The sequence below is a fragment of the Ipomoea nil genome, unplaced genomic scaffold, assembly GCF_001879475.1.
Source record: "Ipomoea nil cultivar Tokyo-kokei standard unplaced genomic scaffold, Asagao_1.1 scaffold3069, whole genome shotgun sequence".
In the NCBI taxonomy this organism is placed as follows: domain Eukaryota; kingdom Viridiplantae; phylum Streptophyta; class Magnoliopsida; order Solanales; family Convolvulaceae; genus Ipomoea; species Ipomoea nil.
In genome coordinates this window covers 6,690,942-6,712,418 of record NW_017619497.1, presented here as the reverse complement: position 1 = coordinate 6,712,418, position 21,477 = coordinate 6,690,942, and the positions used below count along the sequence as shown (strand labels likewise).

General features: G+C 34.0%; 1 protein-coding gene across 1 annotated transcript in view; it reads left to right on the top strand.

The window, feature by feature from the left end:
• The window catches only part of LOC109165085, a 137,369-nt gene that overhangs the window by 15,436 nt on the left and 100,456 nt on the right, over positions 1-21,477 (top strand). The window contains exons 8-9 of the mRNA XM_019313702.1: positions 16,569-16,859; positions 16,992-17,063. Of these exons, the coding sequence (XP_019169247.1) occupies positions 16,569-16,859; positions 16,992-17,063 (363 nt within the window). The remainder of the gene's footprint in view (positions 1-16,568; positions 16,860-16,991; positions 17,064-21,477) is intronic.

Sequence of the window (21,477 nt, the reverse complement as noted above, 5' to 3'; positions counted from 1 at the left end):
CTAAATGAAGCCAAAGCCGCCGGGAAATGAAGTCAAAGCGTTGCTATCCATTTCAGTCTACTTGGCATTGTCAATGAAGTCGGTTGGGTCTTTCTTCAATTGCTGCTACGCAGTTATCTTTCCTGAGAACTGCTTTCATTCTCATTTTCCACAATGACAAATTGTTCCCATTGAACTTTTCAATCTCATACTTTGATGCCATTGTAAGTGGTGTTCTTGATTTAAATCATGAACGATATATTTAAATATTATCGTATAATAGAACACTACTAGTCTTGTGAACAGTACACCAAGAAAATACTTCTGGAGAAGAAATGTGAGTCACAAATGGACTGCTTAAATACCAAGTCTTAACCAGAGTTTTTCCTAGACATGTACAATCACATTACCATAATGGTTCTAACATAAACGAAACAAGAAAGATATATCAATGAACAAACCTGGGCTCCGATACCACTTGTTAGGATCGATACGGGTTCACAACACCTAATTACAATGGCAACTTGGGCTGGAAATATTAAGAATATTTCTAGTGTAAGATTTAGAATAAATCACACACAATAAGACAATTTTGAAGAAGGATTTTTGTATTGGCAAAAGAATATTACAATAGGAGTTACCATATAACTCTCTCTAAAGAAACTTTGTTATGCTAAGCTTTGCTATCTAATGGGATAGGATGAGATTGTGATGTCTTACAATGAAGAGGGATTGCCTATTTAGAGCATCTACATCAGAGGAGAAATGGGGGAGAATTCACTACTTTTGATGCTAAAATGCCATGGTGGCAGAGAGAGAATCAAGAGAGAGAAGGGGTGAGGAGCATCTGCAAATGTTGGGATATTACTCTGCCCAAGAAAAAAAATTAATGATGGAGGAAAGAGAACCAATAGAGAAATGACATGCTTATTTTTTATATATTTTTTTTATAAAATCAGTTTTGATTTTTTTTTTCCCTCCCCTCCCACATTATTCTCTTTCCTACTCACTCTTACATTCTCCCCCTAATATCTCCAACTGATATGGATGCTCTTATAGCAAACCCAAGTGAACATGAGTCATAGATTTGTTTCTAGAGATTTACAATTCTAGTTGCAAACATTAAATGCTAACATACCTCATTAAATGCAAATCTACTCTTCTCAAACCTAACTCATTAAATACAAATATCCACATTTGACTTTATTGAGTTATTCTTCACAGCTGACATGTTGGGACATCTGAGTGACTTTGGTGTTACAAAGCTCTTAAGAGATGGGAATTCAATTGCCATTACAAACACCTTAGTAACAATTGGTTACCACTAGTACAAAAAAAGCTTTTAGAGTCACCCATAAAACACTTTCCGAGTCACCCATAAAACACTTTCCGAGTCACCTGTACATGTGACTCGGATGTGAGAGACTGTGATTCTCCTCCGCTTTCCGAGTCACCCGTAAAGGGTGACTCGAAAAGCGGAGGATATTTTTTTTAATTTTTTAATACAGAGTATCCGAGGCACCTGCAGCGGAGCAGGTGCCTCGGATACTCATTTATTAATATTATAATATTGCTTTTCCGCGACACCTCTGACATGAGGGGTGCCGCGAAAAGCTTTTATATTTTTTTAATATTATTACTTTCCGCGTCACCCTACGCCGAGAGGGTGACACGGATTTATATATATATATATATATATATATATATATATATATATATATATATATATATATATATATTAATATTTTATTTAAAAATTGAATATTACCCAATTTTATTGATTCAACCTGTACAAAATTTTCTAAATTCACCAAATGCACACAAAATTTTATCAAAAAAGAATAACAATTAATTAAACTATCTATAAATATTCAACAATAATTAAATTAAAATCAACTAATAATTAACACTAATAACTATAAACCCAAACACAACAATATATATAATTCACAAGTAATAATCAACACAATAAAATACCACAATACACTTATAATATCAACACAATAAAATACCACAATACACTTATATATAATATCAACACAATAAAATACCACAATACACTTATAATATCAACACAATATATAATAACAATCAACACTACATTCAAATATTAATATAATAATAATAAAATATCTGAGGCACCTCTTTATAATTGGTGCCTCGGAAAGTTCCCCCTTTTTCTATCCAAGACACCTTCACCTTGAAGGTGTAGTGCAAAGTACTACTTATATGTCCAATTCTGTAGTAGTGTACATTGCTTCAGGTAAATGTTTCAGTTTTTTAACTTTCTCAATTTGATTTCAACATTCACCACATAACATTTTTTTTTTTTTTGGTATATCCAGGCCGGATTTTCACTGTCGGACATAGTGACTATTCCCTTTCGCTAAATTGTAGACACTTCTTTTGGATGGGATAGCTAGTTTGTCACATAATGTTATGCATTTCTAATGGTTTCCTATCAAAATTTGCACTCCTAGAATATGGACAAGAAAGTCTTGTATCCACACATTCTTATAAGTAACAAACAACTTATTATTCATGATTAGTATTATATTTTTCAATTAAATATTAATATTGTGCCTCTTGAGCCGACCTGTCTCATAGAACCATGAGATGGTATCATATGACTCACCCTCTTTTTCTCGGGTTTATTTGTCTGAAGAGGAAGCGGAGACTTTGACCAAAATTAAGACACTAAAGACTTAAAAAGAAAAGGAGACTGGCTTTACTATCCACAGGGTAAAGCACGCCAATCCTGCTTCCAGCGTCTATAGTGCGTTTTGGACGGGGAATTATTGTGACCAAGACTTTGCCATGTTCTTCATCCTAACATCTAATGTTCTTCCTCCAAACTAGTGGATGACGAAGACCATTGCGGACTTTGTCCAGGCTGTAATATAATTGGAAAGAAATTAAAAAAAAAACAAAAACAAAAAACAAAAGAATATAATCATGGTTCGTCATGAAATTCTTATGATTAAACAGTGATATACCAATAAATTGTGGATATGAAAGATTAAATATTATTCCCTTAATGGGTTTGCTCAGTTATTCTTATCAAAATGTAGAACTTCTTTTGTAATTTGTTCAAATGTATCCTTCATAATTGTCATACGAATTATCAATTCTAGTTCCTCACGTGACAAAAGCCCCTAACAATTTTGAAAATTAAGAGTTCTTTGTTTTTGTTTTTGTTTTTGTTTTGTTTTGTTTTTGTTTTTTTTTTTTAAATTCGATTTGCTCTATGTATACCTTTTTGTCATCAAGACATATACTTCACTTTACAAATTTTAATTTACTTTCATATTGTATTTTATATTAATTTTTTTTTTCACTTTTGGTCTCACAAATATAAACCATTTTCTTATTTGATTCCTAACTATTAATTTTTCTTTTTCATATTTAATCTCACAATTTTTAAATCTTTACCACATTTGGTAACTCCAACCAATCTAAGTAATATCAACACACTTCAAGAAGTAAAACTTACACTTAGTCAAAATCTATGCCTTGAAATTAAATTATTTGATTGAGAATCACAAAAAGATAAATTAGATTTTCTTAAAAATAAATAAATAAATTAGATAGTTATTATTAAAGGATCCAAAAAATAGCCATGCATATATGTATTGCGTTTGGGACGGAGGATATGTAGTCCCTTGCACGGGGCTCAAGACGAAGGTTGACAAATTCTAAAAGTAGTTATGAACATATATTGCATACATCAACAATATACAAATGATATTTCACCACACATCATCACTCAATATCTCATCTAACTTTTCAAATTTTATTTATCAGTATTATACTTATATCATGGAAATAGTAGTAGATAATTACAGTAATATTTAGACCAAAGAGTGTTATAAAGCTTTCAAACTAAAAAAATAAAAAATAAAAAAATTATTCAAGTCCTTGAAACCCTGCAAAAAAATAAAAAATGCAAGTAGTATATAGTCCTATTAGCAAGTGAATAATGTATTATGGCGCTTAATTACTTAAGTACTAATTTTGATTCCATGTTACTTTCCCTCATAATAATAATAATCTTATAGTCACCTGAAGATGCTCATTGTTTTGCTGGATCAGGATGCTATGGGGATGGGGGTTCCCCGCATCTATCCGGGATGAATAGTTTCTTTGTGTCTATCTGTTCGGAGATTGTTCCTTTCATTTTCTCCAAATAAAAATAATATTAATCATAATAATATATAACGAAAGAGTGAATATTATACCCTTAAAAGTTATATCTTTAAAAAAAAAAATTCAAATTGTTTGTATAGTATACTTTTAACTTCTTTGACACATATCCTTACCTGATGATACCTCTTAATATCCATAGCTTATTGATCACTTTTGTCCATTGTTCTTACAATTATGTATTCTGAGTTGAATAATGAATACTGGTCGCATAGTGTGGCTGTCCACATGACAGTCGTCAAGACGCGTCTCCTACGGAAGTATAAAGTAATTAATTAATATATTATATAAATATAATAGATAATTGAAGTCTACTTTTTGAGCTATTTTGGTGGGCGCATGCAAGACATATGGTACTATATATAGTAGTATTTATTCATGGAAACCTTACTTTGTATCAGCTGTCATATCCATAATACCATGGCGATCACAAACTTATCTTCTCTTTTATCCTTGTTCATTTTGGCAATGGCTTTCATGCCCAACTCTCTAGCCACCAACATCACCACTGATCAATCCTCTCTTCTTTCTTTGAAATCCTACCTTAGATTAAGTCACCATCATATCTTGACAAAAAATTGGTCAACCAATACCTCTGTTTGCAACTGGATTGGAATTGTTTGTGGATCAAGACACAATAGAGTGATCGCGTTAGATATATCGAATATGGGTATTGTGGGTACCCTTCCTCCACAACTGGGCAACCTCACATTTCTTGTTTCTCTTAACATAAGCTACAACAATTTCCATGGAAACTTGCCTAGAGAAATTGGGAGCTTGAATATGCTTCATAGTTTAAGCTTTGGTAGTAACAACTTTGAAGGTATTTTTCCTATATTTGGCTTCTAGCTAGAGTAATGTGAGACCTTTGAAAATACTATACAATGATCAAATTTATGAGTTTCTGTAATAATAATAATTCTAAATACATATATAGTATTTAACAATTTATGACTCGTGTTTCAATTTTGTAGGAATAATACCAGAAACAATTTTTAACATTTCTACACTAACTTATGTAAGCATGAAAAACAATAATCTTTCTCGTATTCTCCCACCAAACATGTGTTCAAAACTTCAAAAGCTTGAACGTCTGTTCTTGTATAGCAATAAACTATATGGCAACATTCCAAGAAGCATAGGTGAATGCTCTAAGCTTGAAGACCTTTATTTGACAGAAAATCAACTAAGTGGGCCATTGCCGAAACATATTGGGAATTTGACAATGCTAAAAGAGCTTGATCTTAGTTATAATTCCTTGTCAGATATGCACTATTTATCTCTTCTTTTTAATTGTACACTTTTTATTGAGTTGCAAAATGAAATAATTAATGTGAATGTGGCAGACTCCAACATGACAAATGCATCGCTATGGATATTGTATTTGTCGGTGAAACCTTGAAAATGATCTCAAGTTAAATGATTTATTTATAATAAATACGTATACAATACATATAACTCATCATGTTTTTTGATTTGATTTTGTAGGAATAATACCAGAAACAATTTTTAACATTTCTACACTAACTTATGTAAGCATGGAAAACAATAATGTTTCTGGTATTCTCCCACCAAATATGTGTTCAAAACTTCAAAAGCTTGAACAACTTTACTTGCATACCAATGAACTATATGGCAACATTCCAAGAAGCATAGGTGAATGCTCTAAGCTTGAAGACCTTTATTTGGCGGAAAATCAACTAAGTGGACTATTGCCAAGACATATTGGAATTTGACAATGCTAAAAGAACTTGATCTTAGTTCTAATTCCTTGTCAGGTAATGAAAGAAAGATAATACACTGTGAATTTGAGAATAGAATCCAACATGACAACTTACGTATGGATAACATTTGAAAATGATCAAAGTAAATGATATTTTGTAATAATTCTAATACATACATATACTTTTGTTTTGCAGGAATCATACCCGAAACAATATTTAGCATTTATGCACTTACTAATATAAATATGGAAAACAACAATCTGTCTGGTATTCTCCCGCCAAACATGTGTTCACATCTTCAAAAGCTTGCAATACTTGCTTTGTCTAATAACAAGCTATATGGAAACATTCCAAGGAGCATAGGTGAATGTTCTAAGCTTGAATACCTTGTTATGAAGAGAAATCAACTAAATGGGCCATTACCAAGACAAATTGGAAATTTGACAACTCTAAGGATGATTAGTCTTCGTGAGAATTCCTTGTCATCAGGTAAAGGTGGTGATGCTCTGTTTTTTTAATTGTCATGTCTTGTGATTTAAACATACTTTTTATTGACTAGAAAAACGAAAGAAGGATGTTATAATGTGGTTTTGGAAATATATAGATTGGCTCCAACATATAATATGACATGCATACAGATCAGATATGGTATTTGTTCGTGACTTGGGTAATTTGAATTATATTGGCAGGTGAAATACCAAGAGAGATTGGCAACCTTGATAATTTAGAGGGTTTTGATTTGTCCGCAAATGGAATAAGTGGTTCCATTCCCTGGGAAATCTTCAATATTTCAACACTTGGAACAATATTACTCACAGCCAATAACCTTTCAGGTACTCTTCCAAAATCTTTTGGTCATAGACTTCCCTATTTAGAGAACTTAAGCCTTGGTGGAAACTATATTGGAGGAGTTATACCTGCCCAAATCTCAAATGCTTCAAACCTTGTCCGTCTTGAACTTAGTGTCAACAATTTCACGGGCATCATTCCAAATTCCCTTGGAAACTTACCACAACTCCAATTGCTATCCTTGCATTCCAACAACCTAACAACTGATCCTCAATTTGGCCTTATGACTTCATTGGCAAACTGTAGATATCTCCAAATATTGTCAATGGCATTTAACCCTTTAAACAATGTGCTCCCGAGTTCAATAGGCAACCTCTCAACCACTCTCCAACTGTTAGACATAAAATATGCAAACATTTGGGGACCAATTCCAGATGAGATTGGCAATTTAAGTAACTTGTACTACTTGAGTCTATCATTCAATGACCTTATAGGATTTCTACCGATAACGATTAAGGCTCTTCAGAATCTTCAGAGATTCTTCTTAACAGAGAACAACTTAACAGGATCATTTCCCAAAGTACCAAATTTGGGCCTGATAGATTTAGAAGAAAATAAATTTTGAGGTCCTATCTCGGATTGTTTAAGAAATGTTTCTTCATTGAGAGAGATCCATTTGTCAGAAAATGAATTTACTGTATTCCCTCCTAGCCTATGGAGCCTTCAAAATCTTTTCTGGCTGGATTTGCATTCCAATAACTTGAGGGGTTCTATACCTCCGGAAATTGGGAATGCAAAAACCGCAATATTTATTGATCTCTCACATAACAAACTATCCGGGACAATTCCTACTACAATTGGAGGTTTGACAAAGTTGATGAATCTTTCTGTAGCTCATAACACAATTCAGGGTTCTATTCCTGACACATTTGGCAAACTCCTGGATCTACATTCATTGGATCTTTCTCATAATAATTTCTCTAGAATGATTCTCAAGTCATTAGAGGGGCTTATAAGTATGGAATATTTCAATGTTTCATACAATAGATTAACCGGAGAAATTCCGATTGGAGGTCCTTTTGCCAACTTCACTTATGAATCATTCTTGTCAAATGTTGGTCTATGTGGTACTCCTCGGATGCATGTCCCACCTTGCCCTGCTAATACTCCTCGGATTCATCAATCAAAGAAGAACAGAGTGGTTCTCATTGTACTTGTCTCGTCGGCAGTTGTTGTACTGCTAATTGCCTCTGTTACTGTATACCTGATTTTAAAGAGGCGCAGGAAGGAGCTTCCCCGTGAACCTGACTTGTTTTCAACAATAACACCTGCAAGATTTTCGTATTATCAACTCCAAAGGGCAACCAATGGATTCAGTGAAAGCAACTTGCTAGGTACCGGAAGTTTTGGCTCTGTTTACAAAGGGACATTAACAAATGGGATGCATGTAGCTGTCAAGGTTTTTCGTTTGATACATGAAGATGCAAGTAGGAGTTTTGAGCGTGAGTGTGAAGTTTTACGTCACATTCGTCACAGAAATCTCACAAAGGTTCTCGGCAGTTGTTCTAACTTGGATTTTAAAGCATTGGTGCTAGAGTACATGTCTAACGGGAGTCTACATAAGTGGTTATATTCTCACAATTATTTCTTAGATATGATGCAAAGAGTGAGTATATTGATAGACGTGGGATCTGCATTGGAATATCTACACAATGGTTATTCCAAGCCCGTTATCCATGCTGACTTGAAACCCAGCAATATCTTAATAGATGTTGATATGGTGGGACATCTGAGTGACTTTGGTGTTGCAAAGCTCTTAGGAGATGACAACTCCACAGCCTTTACAAATTCCCTTGCAACAATTGGTTACATTGCCCCAGGTAAGCATTTTAAAGCCTTTTCTTAACTTTTAACACTTTTCACATAATAGTTTGCATTTCTTATGGCTTCCTATCAAATTTTGTATTGGTTCTAGAGTATGGACAGGAAGGTCTCGTGTCTACCCGTAGCGATATGTACAGTTATGGTATCATGTTGCTTGAAGTTTTTACAAGGACACAGCCTGGAGATGAAATGTTCAATGAAGATTTGAGTTTGAGGAGTTGGGTGCACAATGCAATTCCTACCAAAGTAAGTGAGATTATAGATCCCAACTTGGTTGGACCAAATGAAGACAAATATGATGAAAAATTGCAGTGTGTGTTGGCTATCTTTGAGTTGGGCATGAGATGTTCTGCAGAATCCCCTCGAGAGAGAATGACCATCAAAGATGCCTTACTAGCATTGGAAAAGATCAAAGTCCAAGTTTTTTCTTTGTATGCAAGAACTTAGCTTAAAGTAGTATGAATAGCATATAATGTTTGAAGGAGTGCATTTGTATAATAATTCTATTTACTGTTAAAGAATCCATCAGAATTATATGTAGAATTATGAAATGAGTTTCAATTTGGATTTAAGTATTCATTTAATATAGTGTTAAAGAAGCTGAAGTTTAATCTTTTAATTTTCAGAGATAAAACCACATCCTTCATGCTCATCGTTTCCACAGGAGATTCTAAAGAGCAGCATTTTTATCATTTTATATTTTCAGGCAATCATTAATGCCACAATTCCCTCAAATCATGTGTTCAGTTTGTAGGAAAAGTTTGTTTGTTTGTTTTTTTTTTTTTTTTTTTTTTAAATAATTCATTGAAACTGTAAATTGAGATGTTTGGATGGTGGATGATTTAAAACTGGCAAAGGATGTCAAGTTTTGACTTAGTGCCTGTTTGGTAAAAAATTGGCCTATAGGTCAATTTTGACTTATTTGACCACTATTGATTGTTTGAGTTAGTTAAAATATCAATATAAAAGTTTGGTTAATTAGTTTTTTTGCAATTTCAAAAGGCTAAAATTAAAAAGCTACTCCAAGCAACTTTTTAATTAGCTTTTTAAGAAAAGAAATTATACCAAACAGTTATCAGCTAACAACTAATTTACCAAACACTTTTCTACAATTAGCTAATGTTATCAACTATTTATACCCTCTAATTAACACAATCAGCTAACAACTAACAGCTATCAGCTAACAGCCATTTTACCAAACAGGGCCTTTAGTCTTATTTGTCCATAGTCAATACTGGGGGTTAGGGATATACTCCATCTAAATCACTTCTAATATATTTTTAATTCCATTTTAAAACTACCATATATTAAAAAAAAAAATTTCAAAATATTTTAATACAGTTCTCATATTTATGAGTCATGATGAATAATTGCTACTTTCTCTGTCAACAAATTATACCATATATTGTACGTGAATAGAAAGTTAGAAAAAATTAACATTAATATAGTAACTTTGTGACTTTGGCAAATCCACAGGTGAAATACCAAAAGAGTTGGGCAATCTTGATGAATTGGAGGAACTCAGTTTGGATATGAAATTATAACCTTTCAGGAACTCTTCCATCCTCTATGGGTTATTGGCTTCCCAGTTTAGAAGAACTGTACCTTGGCCCAAATCTCAAATGCTTCCAACCTTGTTGTTCTTGAACTTGGCCAAAACCAATTCACAGGCTTCATTCCAAATTCCCTCGGAAACTTACCACAACTCCAACTGCTATCCACGTATTCCCACCTTGCCCAGCCAATACTCCGCATCCATCAAAGAAGAACAGAGTAGTTATGTATGTACTTGTCTCCTTGGCAATTCTTGTAGTGTTGATTGCCTCTGTTGCTGTATTTTTTATTTTCAAGAGGCAAAGGAGCTGAGGGAGGTTCCTGGTGAATCCAGCTTCCTGTTGGCATTGGTACCAGCGAGATTTTCATACTATGAACTCCAACGGGCAACCAACGGATTTGATGAAAGCAACTTGCTAGGTAGTGGAAGTTTCGGATCAGTTTATGAAGGGATTTTAACAAATGGGATGCACATTGCTGTCAAGGTTTTTCGTTTGATACATGAAAATGCAAGTAGGAGTTTTGACACTAAATGTGAAGTTTTACGCAACATTCGTCACAGAAACTTCACAAAGGTTCTTGGCTGTTGTTCAAACTTGGATTTTAAAGGATTGGTACTAGAGTACATGCCTAATGGGAGTCTACACAAATGGTTATATTCTCATAATCATTTCTTGGATATGATACAAAGAGTGAGTATAATGATGGATGTGACATCTGCATTGGAATATCTCCACAATGGTTACTCCGAGCTTGTTATTCATTGTGACTTGAAACCCAACAATGTCTTAATGGATACTGACATGGTTGGTCATTTGAGCGACTTTGGTTCTGCAAAGCTCTTAGGAGATGGGAACTCCACCGCCTTTACAATTCCCTTGCAACAATTGGTTATATTGCCCTAGGTAAAGTTTCACTAAAAAAAATTGTGGATTTAATTTTAAAATTTTGCATATAATAGTTTAATTTGCATTTCTTATGGCTTTCACTCAAATTTTGCATGGGTTCTAGAGCATGGACAGGAGGGTCTTGTGTCCACTCATAGTGACATGTACAGTTATGGTATCATGTTGCTTGAAGTTTTTACTAGGAAACAGCCGGGAGATGAAATGTTCAATGAAGATTTAAGTTTGAGGAGTTGGGTGCAAAATGCCATTCCTACCAAAATAAGTGAGATTATAGATCCCAACTTAATTGGACCAAATGAAGACAAGTATACTGAAAAATTGCAGTGTGTGTTGGCTCTGTTTGAGCTGGGCATGAAATGTTCAGTAGAATCTCTTCGAGAGAGGATGACCATCAAAGATGCCTTACTAGCATTGGAAAAGATCAAAGTCCAACTTCTTTCTTTGTATGCCAGAACTTAAAGTGGTATGCATTGTATCTTACTTGAGAATGGAAGTTAAATGCGACATCCAGTTCCTTTTGTATCTTACTTTATTTGGCTCATATGAGCTTTCAAGTTTCTTGTTTCAGCAAAAATGATAGTTGCATCTGTGTTGTGCTGTTTTGTTTTCCACTAGCTCTAGGGTATTATTTAAATTATTAATGAATTTTCACACGTAAAACAATGATATCAATAGATTCAAGAGAAAGATATAATTTCATAATTAACAACACAAATCAATGAATTAGAGTACCAAAGTAAACAAGTAAAATTGCAATGAATTGAAATTGGAATTGATTTATTATCTAATTGATCTTGCAACTGGGAAATGGAATGAATTCAATCTACATCAACACTTAAAGAGAAATAGACTTTGAATCTATCTAGAACTTGTAATGAAAATTGAAATTGAAATGCAAATTGAAGTAAATGTTTATCTAGGATTCTAAGAACTTGGAAGTAAATTATATTGTCTAATTCTACTCTACACTACTTTCTAATTCCTTCTAATATCTAATACCATCTAATTGTCCAAATTTCTCCTATATTTATAGTGTCGGATTATGCATGTCATGAGGCCTCTCACAAACGTGATAAAATCATTTCCTAATTTTTTTGTTTTTTGTGAATTCTAGAATTTATTTTGGATAGGTTTAGGCAAAAACAAATTTTTAGTAAACGTTTCTTCCATGAGAGAGATCTTTCATTTGAAAATGAATTCAATGTCTTTCCCTCCTAGCCCATATATGGTTCAATAAAAATTTTCAGCCTGTCCAATGGGTTGAGGGATCGTTATGTTGTGCATCAGTATGCACCATGCATGGTGCATACGGATGCAAAAACGACGTTGTTTTATTAAAAACGCGCATCCCACTTAAAAAAATCAGTTTCGATTCTCCTCAACAAAACAAATAAACAAACAAACAAACAAACAAACAAGCAAATAAATAAAACAAAACAAACAAACAAACAAAAAAAAAACAAAAAACAATCTATTATCTAGGTAAGACAATACCTAGATCAAAATGTATTGGCGGTGTGTAGGGAAAGAAAATAATAATAATAATAATAATAATAATAATAATAATAATAACAATATAATTATAAATTTAAGATAATGCTAGCAACATAATTAAGATTTAAACACAAGTAATTATTACTTCTAAATTTGTGTTCAAGTCTTAATTCTATTACTAGTATAGTAGTATTAGTTTAAAATTATAATTATAATATTTGCAAATAGTTTTTTTTTTTGTGACATTTATTCTAATTGTCATATATAAGAAATAATTTGTTGGAGACAAAAATAATTTGAAATACATATTTTACTCTTATTTTTAACAATTCAAAAATTCATTTAACAGAGAAGAGAGAAAACGTCACTTTTAAAATAATTAAGGGGATAAATATAAATACATGATTAATTTAGAAAAAAAAAACACTATTAGCATATAATTCATGAGAAAAAGTGCTATTTTCCATTATTATTAATTGTTTTTTGGCCTCTCTCCAATTTTTCCAGCTAATTTCTATTTGAAAAGTCTTGCAACCTTTCGCTTTCTTTGCATCAAATTAATTCCCACCATATATATATACACATCATTAAATTAGTAGGAATAAAATTTGAGCACACTCTAATTGACTATTCTAAGAGGAATACCGCTATCAATCGGACTTGCGTGAACTTTACTCCTATTGCTTTCATGAAAAAAAATATCTATTATCTGAAGTAAGCCATAACCAAGATCAAAATCTATTAGCGGTGTGGGGAAATTAAAGAAAATTAAGGGGACGTTTGGTTCACGGAATGTTAGATTACCTTAGGGAATGTGAGATGGATGGGAATGTTAGATTCCTGTGTTTGGTTTAAAACTAAGATATGTAAATAAGACAATGGTAATAAGATAAATTGATTAAAACGTCAATAAGTCTAACATTAGTAATTGGAGGTATCTCACATTCCCATTCAATAGCTAAAAATTTAATACAGAGGTTATTTGACATTCCCTGGGAAAGTTACATAACCTGAACTAAACATGTGAATCTTATATTACCAAACAAATATAACATTGGTTATCTTATATAACCTGAACCAAACGCCCCCTAAGGGTGTGTTTGGTTGACAGGTTTAGCACTCAGAAATGAGTATGAAAGTGCTTGTTAATTGTTTGGTTTACTTGTTTTTAAAACACTACTGTGAGTTTAGAATACCCTATTAATTGAAAAATTCATTCCTTATTTTATAAGGGTTTCACCAAAATCATTACTATTATTGATAATCATTCTCATTTCACCCTATTACCAAACATGTAAAATACTTTCACCAAAACCCATTATCATTATCAAGTATTTGATAACCAATCCGATTCTGATTCTCATGTGCGAACCAAACACACCCTAAATAAATTGGATATTGTGACTAAATAACATTTTCCTTGCCTGCCCCAGTTGTTATATCCAACCCTAGTTGTTCTTCTTATTTGCGATCCCTAATACTACTTTATCACAAAATATGAAATTTTCTAGCCCAAAGTCCTTACATCCTAACTCAAAAGATTAGTGATGAATTAATAAACCACGGTGATTCAATAGCTCGATCATTGTGTAAGAGGACTAGTATTAGCTGATGTCTACAATGAACCACATTAAGTGCAATTCTCACAGTATGGCTGCCAAGATTCGATCATATGCCCTTGTTCACAATCAACTACTCAAGAATCATCTAAGTTAGACTCAATATGGTGAACTTCTTGTGAGCATCATGCACTAGCCTCCCACCTAATGAGAAGTTGAGTGATTTATTTGTCGACTAAATGGAAGGCTAAATAGAGGTGACCATTACAGTTCGGTTCTGGTTCCGAACTGGCATTTTCGATTCTGGAAAATGGTGAATTCGAACCGACGATTCCAATTTAAACTGTCAGTTCGAACATTTTTTTTTTATAAATTATATTTTTTATTTTTAAAATAGTCTAAATTCATCAATTTTTTTAGAATTTTCTCATTCTAATTTTTTTTTAATAGTTATATCAAATATTTAAACTTTAAAGTTAAACTAAAAAAAATAAAATAATTGTTATAGTCAAACTTTTTTTTTTTTTTTTTTTATGGTTTTGATTCTTTTGAACCCTAACCTACAGTTTTGGTTCCTAATATTATGGACCGGAACTGGAATGTTTTGGATTCTGGTTCTGAACCAAAACCGTCTATATGGTTCCAATTTAAGTTCAGTTCCTACAATACACACTTTAATTCAAATTGGATGATTGAATTGAGCAGTGGTGATCTCTAAGCTACAAGACTTAAGAGTCAACTAACATACGTTTCTTTCAAACTCGCTTTACTCTCAGATGGTGAAATCGCGTCTGTTTTCGCAATGAATAAATAAATAAATACAAGCTGAAAGGTATTTAAGGCCAAATCCTTGAATGCGAAGGAGTGGTCCAGTCTTGACCTAGTCCAACCTCTCAAAACATTTCGGTATTCCACTTCTTGGTATTTACAGGAGTTAATACCATCTGCAATCCTTCAAATATCGTACTCAATAGTTATTGTGTGAACTACAATTGTGTAGATCACCATAAAAAAAAAAAAAAGCACAAGTTTTTTCACCTAACCCACTACAATATTCAATAGCTTTGTATGTCACCAACAGAAATTAAAGTACCTATATATCTGACTTTAATTTTCAGCTTGTTGTATGCTGAAGAAAATATTAATAAAATTCATTAAGCCTCTGAGTGTGGTTGGAGTGTTTCCAGCTAACTGATCCAATTTCCAATTTCCAATTTCTGGGGCTAAAGTCCCTGCCATAGACCGAAAGGCATCCATGCTAGAGCTGATAGATTACGAACACCGTAGCAATTAATTCAGGAGAATTGATATTTTGTATTCTTGCATGCATGCATACACCCAATACGTACAGCTCATATATATAGTGGGGTCGTGAACTGGAGAGCTGAGTGAAGACCCGTTGGATACAAAAGCATATATGAAGTCATATATTATTGCAATAATGCATTTTCATTAAGATAAATGATAGATAATTGAAGTCCACTCGTTCAGTACATATTATATGGTGCCGTGCAAGTAGTATTTATTCATGGAAACCTTAGCCTGTATGTATCAATTGTCATATATGCATACTAACATGGGGATCACAAACCTATCTTCTCTACTATCCTTCTTCATTTTAGCAATGCCTTTCATAACCAGCGCCTTAGCCACCAACATCACCACTGATCAATCCTCTCTTCTTTCTTTGAAATCCTATACCACCTTAAGTCCCAACCATACATTGGCAAATAACTGGTCAATCAGTGCTTCTATTTGCAACTGGATTGGAGTTGTTTGCGGATCCAAACACCATAGAGTGGTCGCATTAGACATATCAAATATGGGTATTGTGGGTACCCTTCCTCCACAATTAGGCAACCTCTCTTTTCTTGTTTCTCTTAACATAAGTCACAACAGTTTCTATGGAAATTTGCCTAGAGAGTTAGCTAGCCTACATCGGCTACAGTACATAGATTTTGGTTATAATAATTTTAGTGGAAAAATTCCAGAGGAGATTGGCAATCTTGAGAATGCAAAATGGCTAATATTGGAAGTTAACCAACTTGATGGTCCTATCCCCTTCACCATCTTCAACATTTCCACATTACAAAATTTGGTCCTCAACGAAAATAGCTTATCTGGCTCTCTTCCGATGAAGCTCTGTCAACATGCTACAAGACTCAAAGTGCTTCGCCTGTCTTTAAACAAGTTGAGTGGTTATATTCCAAAGAATTTATCAAGTTGCTCAGAACTTGAACAATTGCGATTGGCTTACAACAATTTTATTGGGACAATTCCAAAAGCGATTGGGAGCTTAAATATGCTTCAGATTTTAAAACTGGGTGGTAACAAGTTTGAAGGTATGTTCCTGTACGTATTTAGTTATTAGAGTAATGCGAAACCTATGAAAATATAGCGATCAAATTTAATAATTTTTAGTAATAATTCTAAACACATACACCCTATTTATGACTCATGTTTTAATTTTGTAGGAACAATACCTGAAACAATATTTAACATTTCTACACTAACATATATAAGCATGGAAAACAACAGTCTGTTTGGTATTCTTCCACCAAACATGTGTTTACATCTTCAAAAGCTTGAAGAACTTTACTTGTATAAGAACAAGCTATATGGCAACATTCCAAGGAGCATAGGTGAATGCTCTTCGCTTAAATACCTTTATATGTGGGGTAATCAACTAAATGGGTCGTTGCCAAGACATATTGGAAATTTGACAATGCTAAAGGATCTTGAACTTGCTGAGAATTCATTGTCAGGTATGAAGGATAGATCTCTTCTTTTAAATTAATTGTCTTGCACCCGCAACATGTACAATGTTTTATTGAGCTACAACAACGTATTGGTATCATATTTGTTCGTGACTTAGCTTGGGTAAATTGAATTGGCAGGTGAAATACCAAGAGAGATTGAGAGCTTGAATATGCTTCAGATTTTAAGAGTTGATAATAACAACTTAGAAGGTAATGTATGTTCCTGCATTGGCTACTGGAGTATTGTGAAATCTTTGAAAATGATCAAATTTAACAGTTTTCTATAATAATTCTAAATACATATACACTACATATGACTCATGTTTTAATTTTACAGGAATAATACCTGAAACAATATTTAATATTTCTAACATAACAATTATAAGCATGGAAAACAATAGCCTATTTGTTATTCTCCCTCCAAACATGTTTTCACACCTTCAAACCTTGAAAAACTATACTTGTATACGAACAAGCTATATGGTAACATTCCAAAGAGTATAGGTGAATGCTCTTCACTTAAACACCTTTATATGTGGGAGAATCAATTAAATGGGTTGATGTCAAGACAGATTAGAATTTGACAATTCTAGAGAATCTTGATTTTGGTGGCAAATTGATGAGGACATTTTTCATACATCCATCAAGTATCAAATCACAGTATAGAGTTTAGATATCGTTCCACTGGAGATGGCTCTTGTAATGTTAGGAATTGATGTAAAGTGGAGTTAAGCACAAGCTAAAACTACCCTTTTAGAAGCTAGACCTATCGATAAGGAGATGGTTTGATAAAATTAAGCTAATAACAAATAAGACAAGTAAAACAAAGGACCGGGACTTGGTTGATTCAAGCTAAGATGCCAAATATTGTACTCAAGATTAGAGAATTAAACAAGGCATAGGGTAAGTGAGATGCACAAAAGTGTCCAAATACTACTCTCGTAGCTATTTGGACTTGCAACCTCACATTAAACTCCACTCTTGTGGTAATTCAACCCAAGGATGCCCAAACAAGAACACAAGGCAAAGATTAATTCTCCTTAACACCCGAAATACTCTCGTATTGGGCATTAAGTGTGTGAATGTGTGGCTAGTGTACAAGCACTACTCTCGTAGCAACAAACACACTCCAAATGAAGCATATAATTGGGATCCAAGAATCATACACAAATTTCTCAACAAACTCATTTCACACAACAACCCTAGATCACCCAAATAATCCTCTTTATGCAATACATCTCAAATAGGCATCAATAGCAAGAAATCAAACCAAATCCTAGTCCCAAAACACTTAGCTACTCATAATATAACAATAGATACACAATATTAAAAGAGAAATTGAAAGCATAGATGAAAAGTAAAGAGAAGAGATGAATAAGAAAACTTCTCTATTGAAGCCTTGAAATCCAAGATTTGCAATGTTCTTGAGCTTGGAAATGGAAAGGAAACACAAATCTACACTAATCTAAGCTATTCTAAACTAACCCTAACTAGAGAAATGAAAGGAGAATGAAAGATGTGTTTTTGGGGTGAAAAATCCCCTTTTAAATGAGCAAAAACGGGCTGCTATGTGTTGCAGAGAGCTGGCCACGGGCGTGGCTTCACCCGTGGCCAGAAATGCAGGGCACACTGCCCAGTGGCCACGGGTGTGGCCACGGCCTTGGCCACACCCGTGGCCACTGGCAGTGTGCACTGCCTGTGCACAGAGTCCATCTTCTAGGAATATTTTCACCCTTGAAACGTTTGAATTAGCCTTTGTGGTCTTCATCAAAGTTGTAGCCCTTGAAGTTATCTTTCCAATGATATAAAAATCACTTGATTTGGACATTCCTAGACCGAGATATGGTCAAAATACGGAGACTGCGTCAATCTGGGCGAGAAATGCCACCTTACTATCTTTTGCTTTGCCTTTGCTTTGAATTGCCTATATCATCAAGACCACTAAGTCACAAATATTTGGCACATGGAAGAGTGTTGTTCAATCTTCTTTTCTTCATTTTGCCTCACAAAAATATCCTCATGCTATGATGACTTGAAATCTTGATCAAATAACTCAATGTTTGGCTCAAAACATCATTTTCTTGTCAAGTCACCTAAGCACAAACAATCATTCCATAAGTTACCAAATTGGCTCAATAATATAGTGATTAACAAGTAAAAATACCAAAATGTGCAAGGAAAAAGCATTAGTTTTAGACATTCATCACAAATCTTTTGTCAAGTATGGAAAATTGAGCTCTTTTTTTTTTTTTTTTTTAATTGTTCTGCACTCTGATCTCAACACATACAATTTTTTATCAGGTGCAAAATTAAAATAAAGAATTATAATGTAAATCTAGGAATACACTCCATCATGACAATTATATTTTGATATTGTATTTGTTCATGACTTAGCTTCAGTAACTTGAATTGGCATGCATGCAGGTGAAATACCAAAAGAGTTGGGCAACCTTGATAAACTAGAGTATCTTGTATTGGAGATAAATGAATTAAGTGGTTCCATTACGTGGGAAATCTTCAATATGTCAACACTCATAGGACTATCCCTTGCAGTAAATAACCTTTCAGGTACTCTTCCAACATTTTTAGGTCATTCCCTTCCTAGTTTAGAATACTTATACCTTGGAAGAAACTATATTGGAGGAGTTATACCTCCCCACATCTCAAATGCTTCCAATCTTGTTAGTCTTGAACTTTCCGAGAACCAATTCACAGGCCTCATTCCAAATTCCCTTGGAAACTTAGCAAAACTCGATTTTCTAACACTGCATTTCAACAACCTAACAACTGATCCTCAATTTAGCCTTATAACTTCATTGGCAAACTGTAGATACATCACAATCTTAACATTGTCATTTAACCCTTTAAACGTTGTGCTCCCAAATGCAATCGGCAACCTCTCCCACACTCTCCAATTTCTCCACCTAGAAAATTGTAACATCAAGGGACGAATTTCAGAGGAGATTGGCAATCTGAGTAGCTTATATCTGTTGGATTTAGGGTCCAATGACATTTTAGGATTTTTGCCTACAACCATTCAGGCTCTTCAGAGTCTTCAGGCATTCGGCATACCAGAGAACAGATTAATAGGATCATTTCCAGATGTGATTTGTGAACTACAGAAATTGTTTTGGATAGATTTAGGAAAAAATAAATTTTCAGGTCCAATCTCGGATTGTTTAAGGAACATTTCTTCCTTGAGAGAGATCTATCTGTATGAAAACGAATTCACTGCCTTCCCTGCTAGTCTATGGAGCATTAAAAATCTTTTGAGGCTCGACTTGCATTCGAATAACTTAAGCGGTTCTCTACCTCGAGAAATTGGAAATGCAAAGACCGCAATACTTATTGATCTCTCAAATAACAAACTATCCGGAGAAATTCCGAATAGTATTGGAGGTTTGACAGAGTTGATGAATTTTTCTGTGGCTCATAACACAATCCATGGTTCTATTCCTGACACATTTGGCAAACTCTTGGATCTACATTCTTTGGATCTTTCCGATAATAAAATCTCCGGAATAATTCCCAAGTCATTGGAGGGACTTATAAGTATGAACTATTTCAATGTTTCTTACAACAAATTAACCGGAGAAATTCCGAGTGGAGGCCCTTTTGTCAACTACACTTATGAATCATTCTTGGGGAATGATGGTCTATGTAGTGGTACTCCTCGGATGCATGTCCCACCTTGCCCTGCCCATCAATCAAACAAGAACAGAGTGGTTCTTATTGTACTTGTCTCGTTGGCAGTTCTTATAGTGCTAATTGCCTCTATTTCTGTGCTATGCATCTTCAAGAGGCACGACAGGGAGGTTCCAGATGAAGCAAACTTTCTGTCAGAAACAACTCCAGCAAGATATTCGTACTATGAACTCCAACGGGCAACAAATGGGTTTGATGAAAGCAACTCGCTAGGTAGTGGAAGCTTCGGATCAGTTTATAAAGGGATTTTAACAAATGGGATGCACGTAGCTAACAAGGTTTTCCGTTTGGAACATGAAGGTTCACATAGGAGTTTTGACAGCGAATGTGAGGTTTTACGCAGCATTCGTCACAGAAATCTCACAAAGGTCCTTGGCAGTTGTTCCAACTTGAATTTTAAAGCATTGCTGCTAGAGTATATGCCCAATGGGTGTTTACATAAGTGGCTGCATTCTCACGGTTATTTCTTGGACATGATACAAAGAGTGAGTATAATGATAGATGTGGCATCTGCTTTGGAATATCTCCACTATGGTTACTTCAATCCTATTATCCATTGCGACTTGAAACCCAGTAATGTGTTAATAGATGCTGATATGGTGGGATATTTGAGTGACTTTGGTGTTGCAAAGCTCTTGGGAGATGGGAATTCCATTGCCATTACAAACACCTTAGCAACAATTGGTTACATTGCTCCAGGTAGATGTTTCAGTTTTTTAACTTTCTCGATTTGATTTTAACATTCATCACATAACATTATGCATTTCTAATGGTTTCCTATCAAAATTTGCACTCCTAGAATATGGACAGGAAGGTCTTGTATCCACACGTAGCGATATGTACAGCTTTGGCATTATGTTGCTTGAAGTTTTCACGAAGACTCAGCCTGGAGATGAAATGTTCAGTGAAGATTTAAACT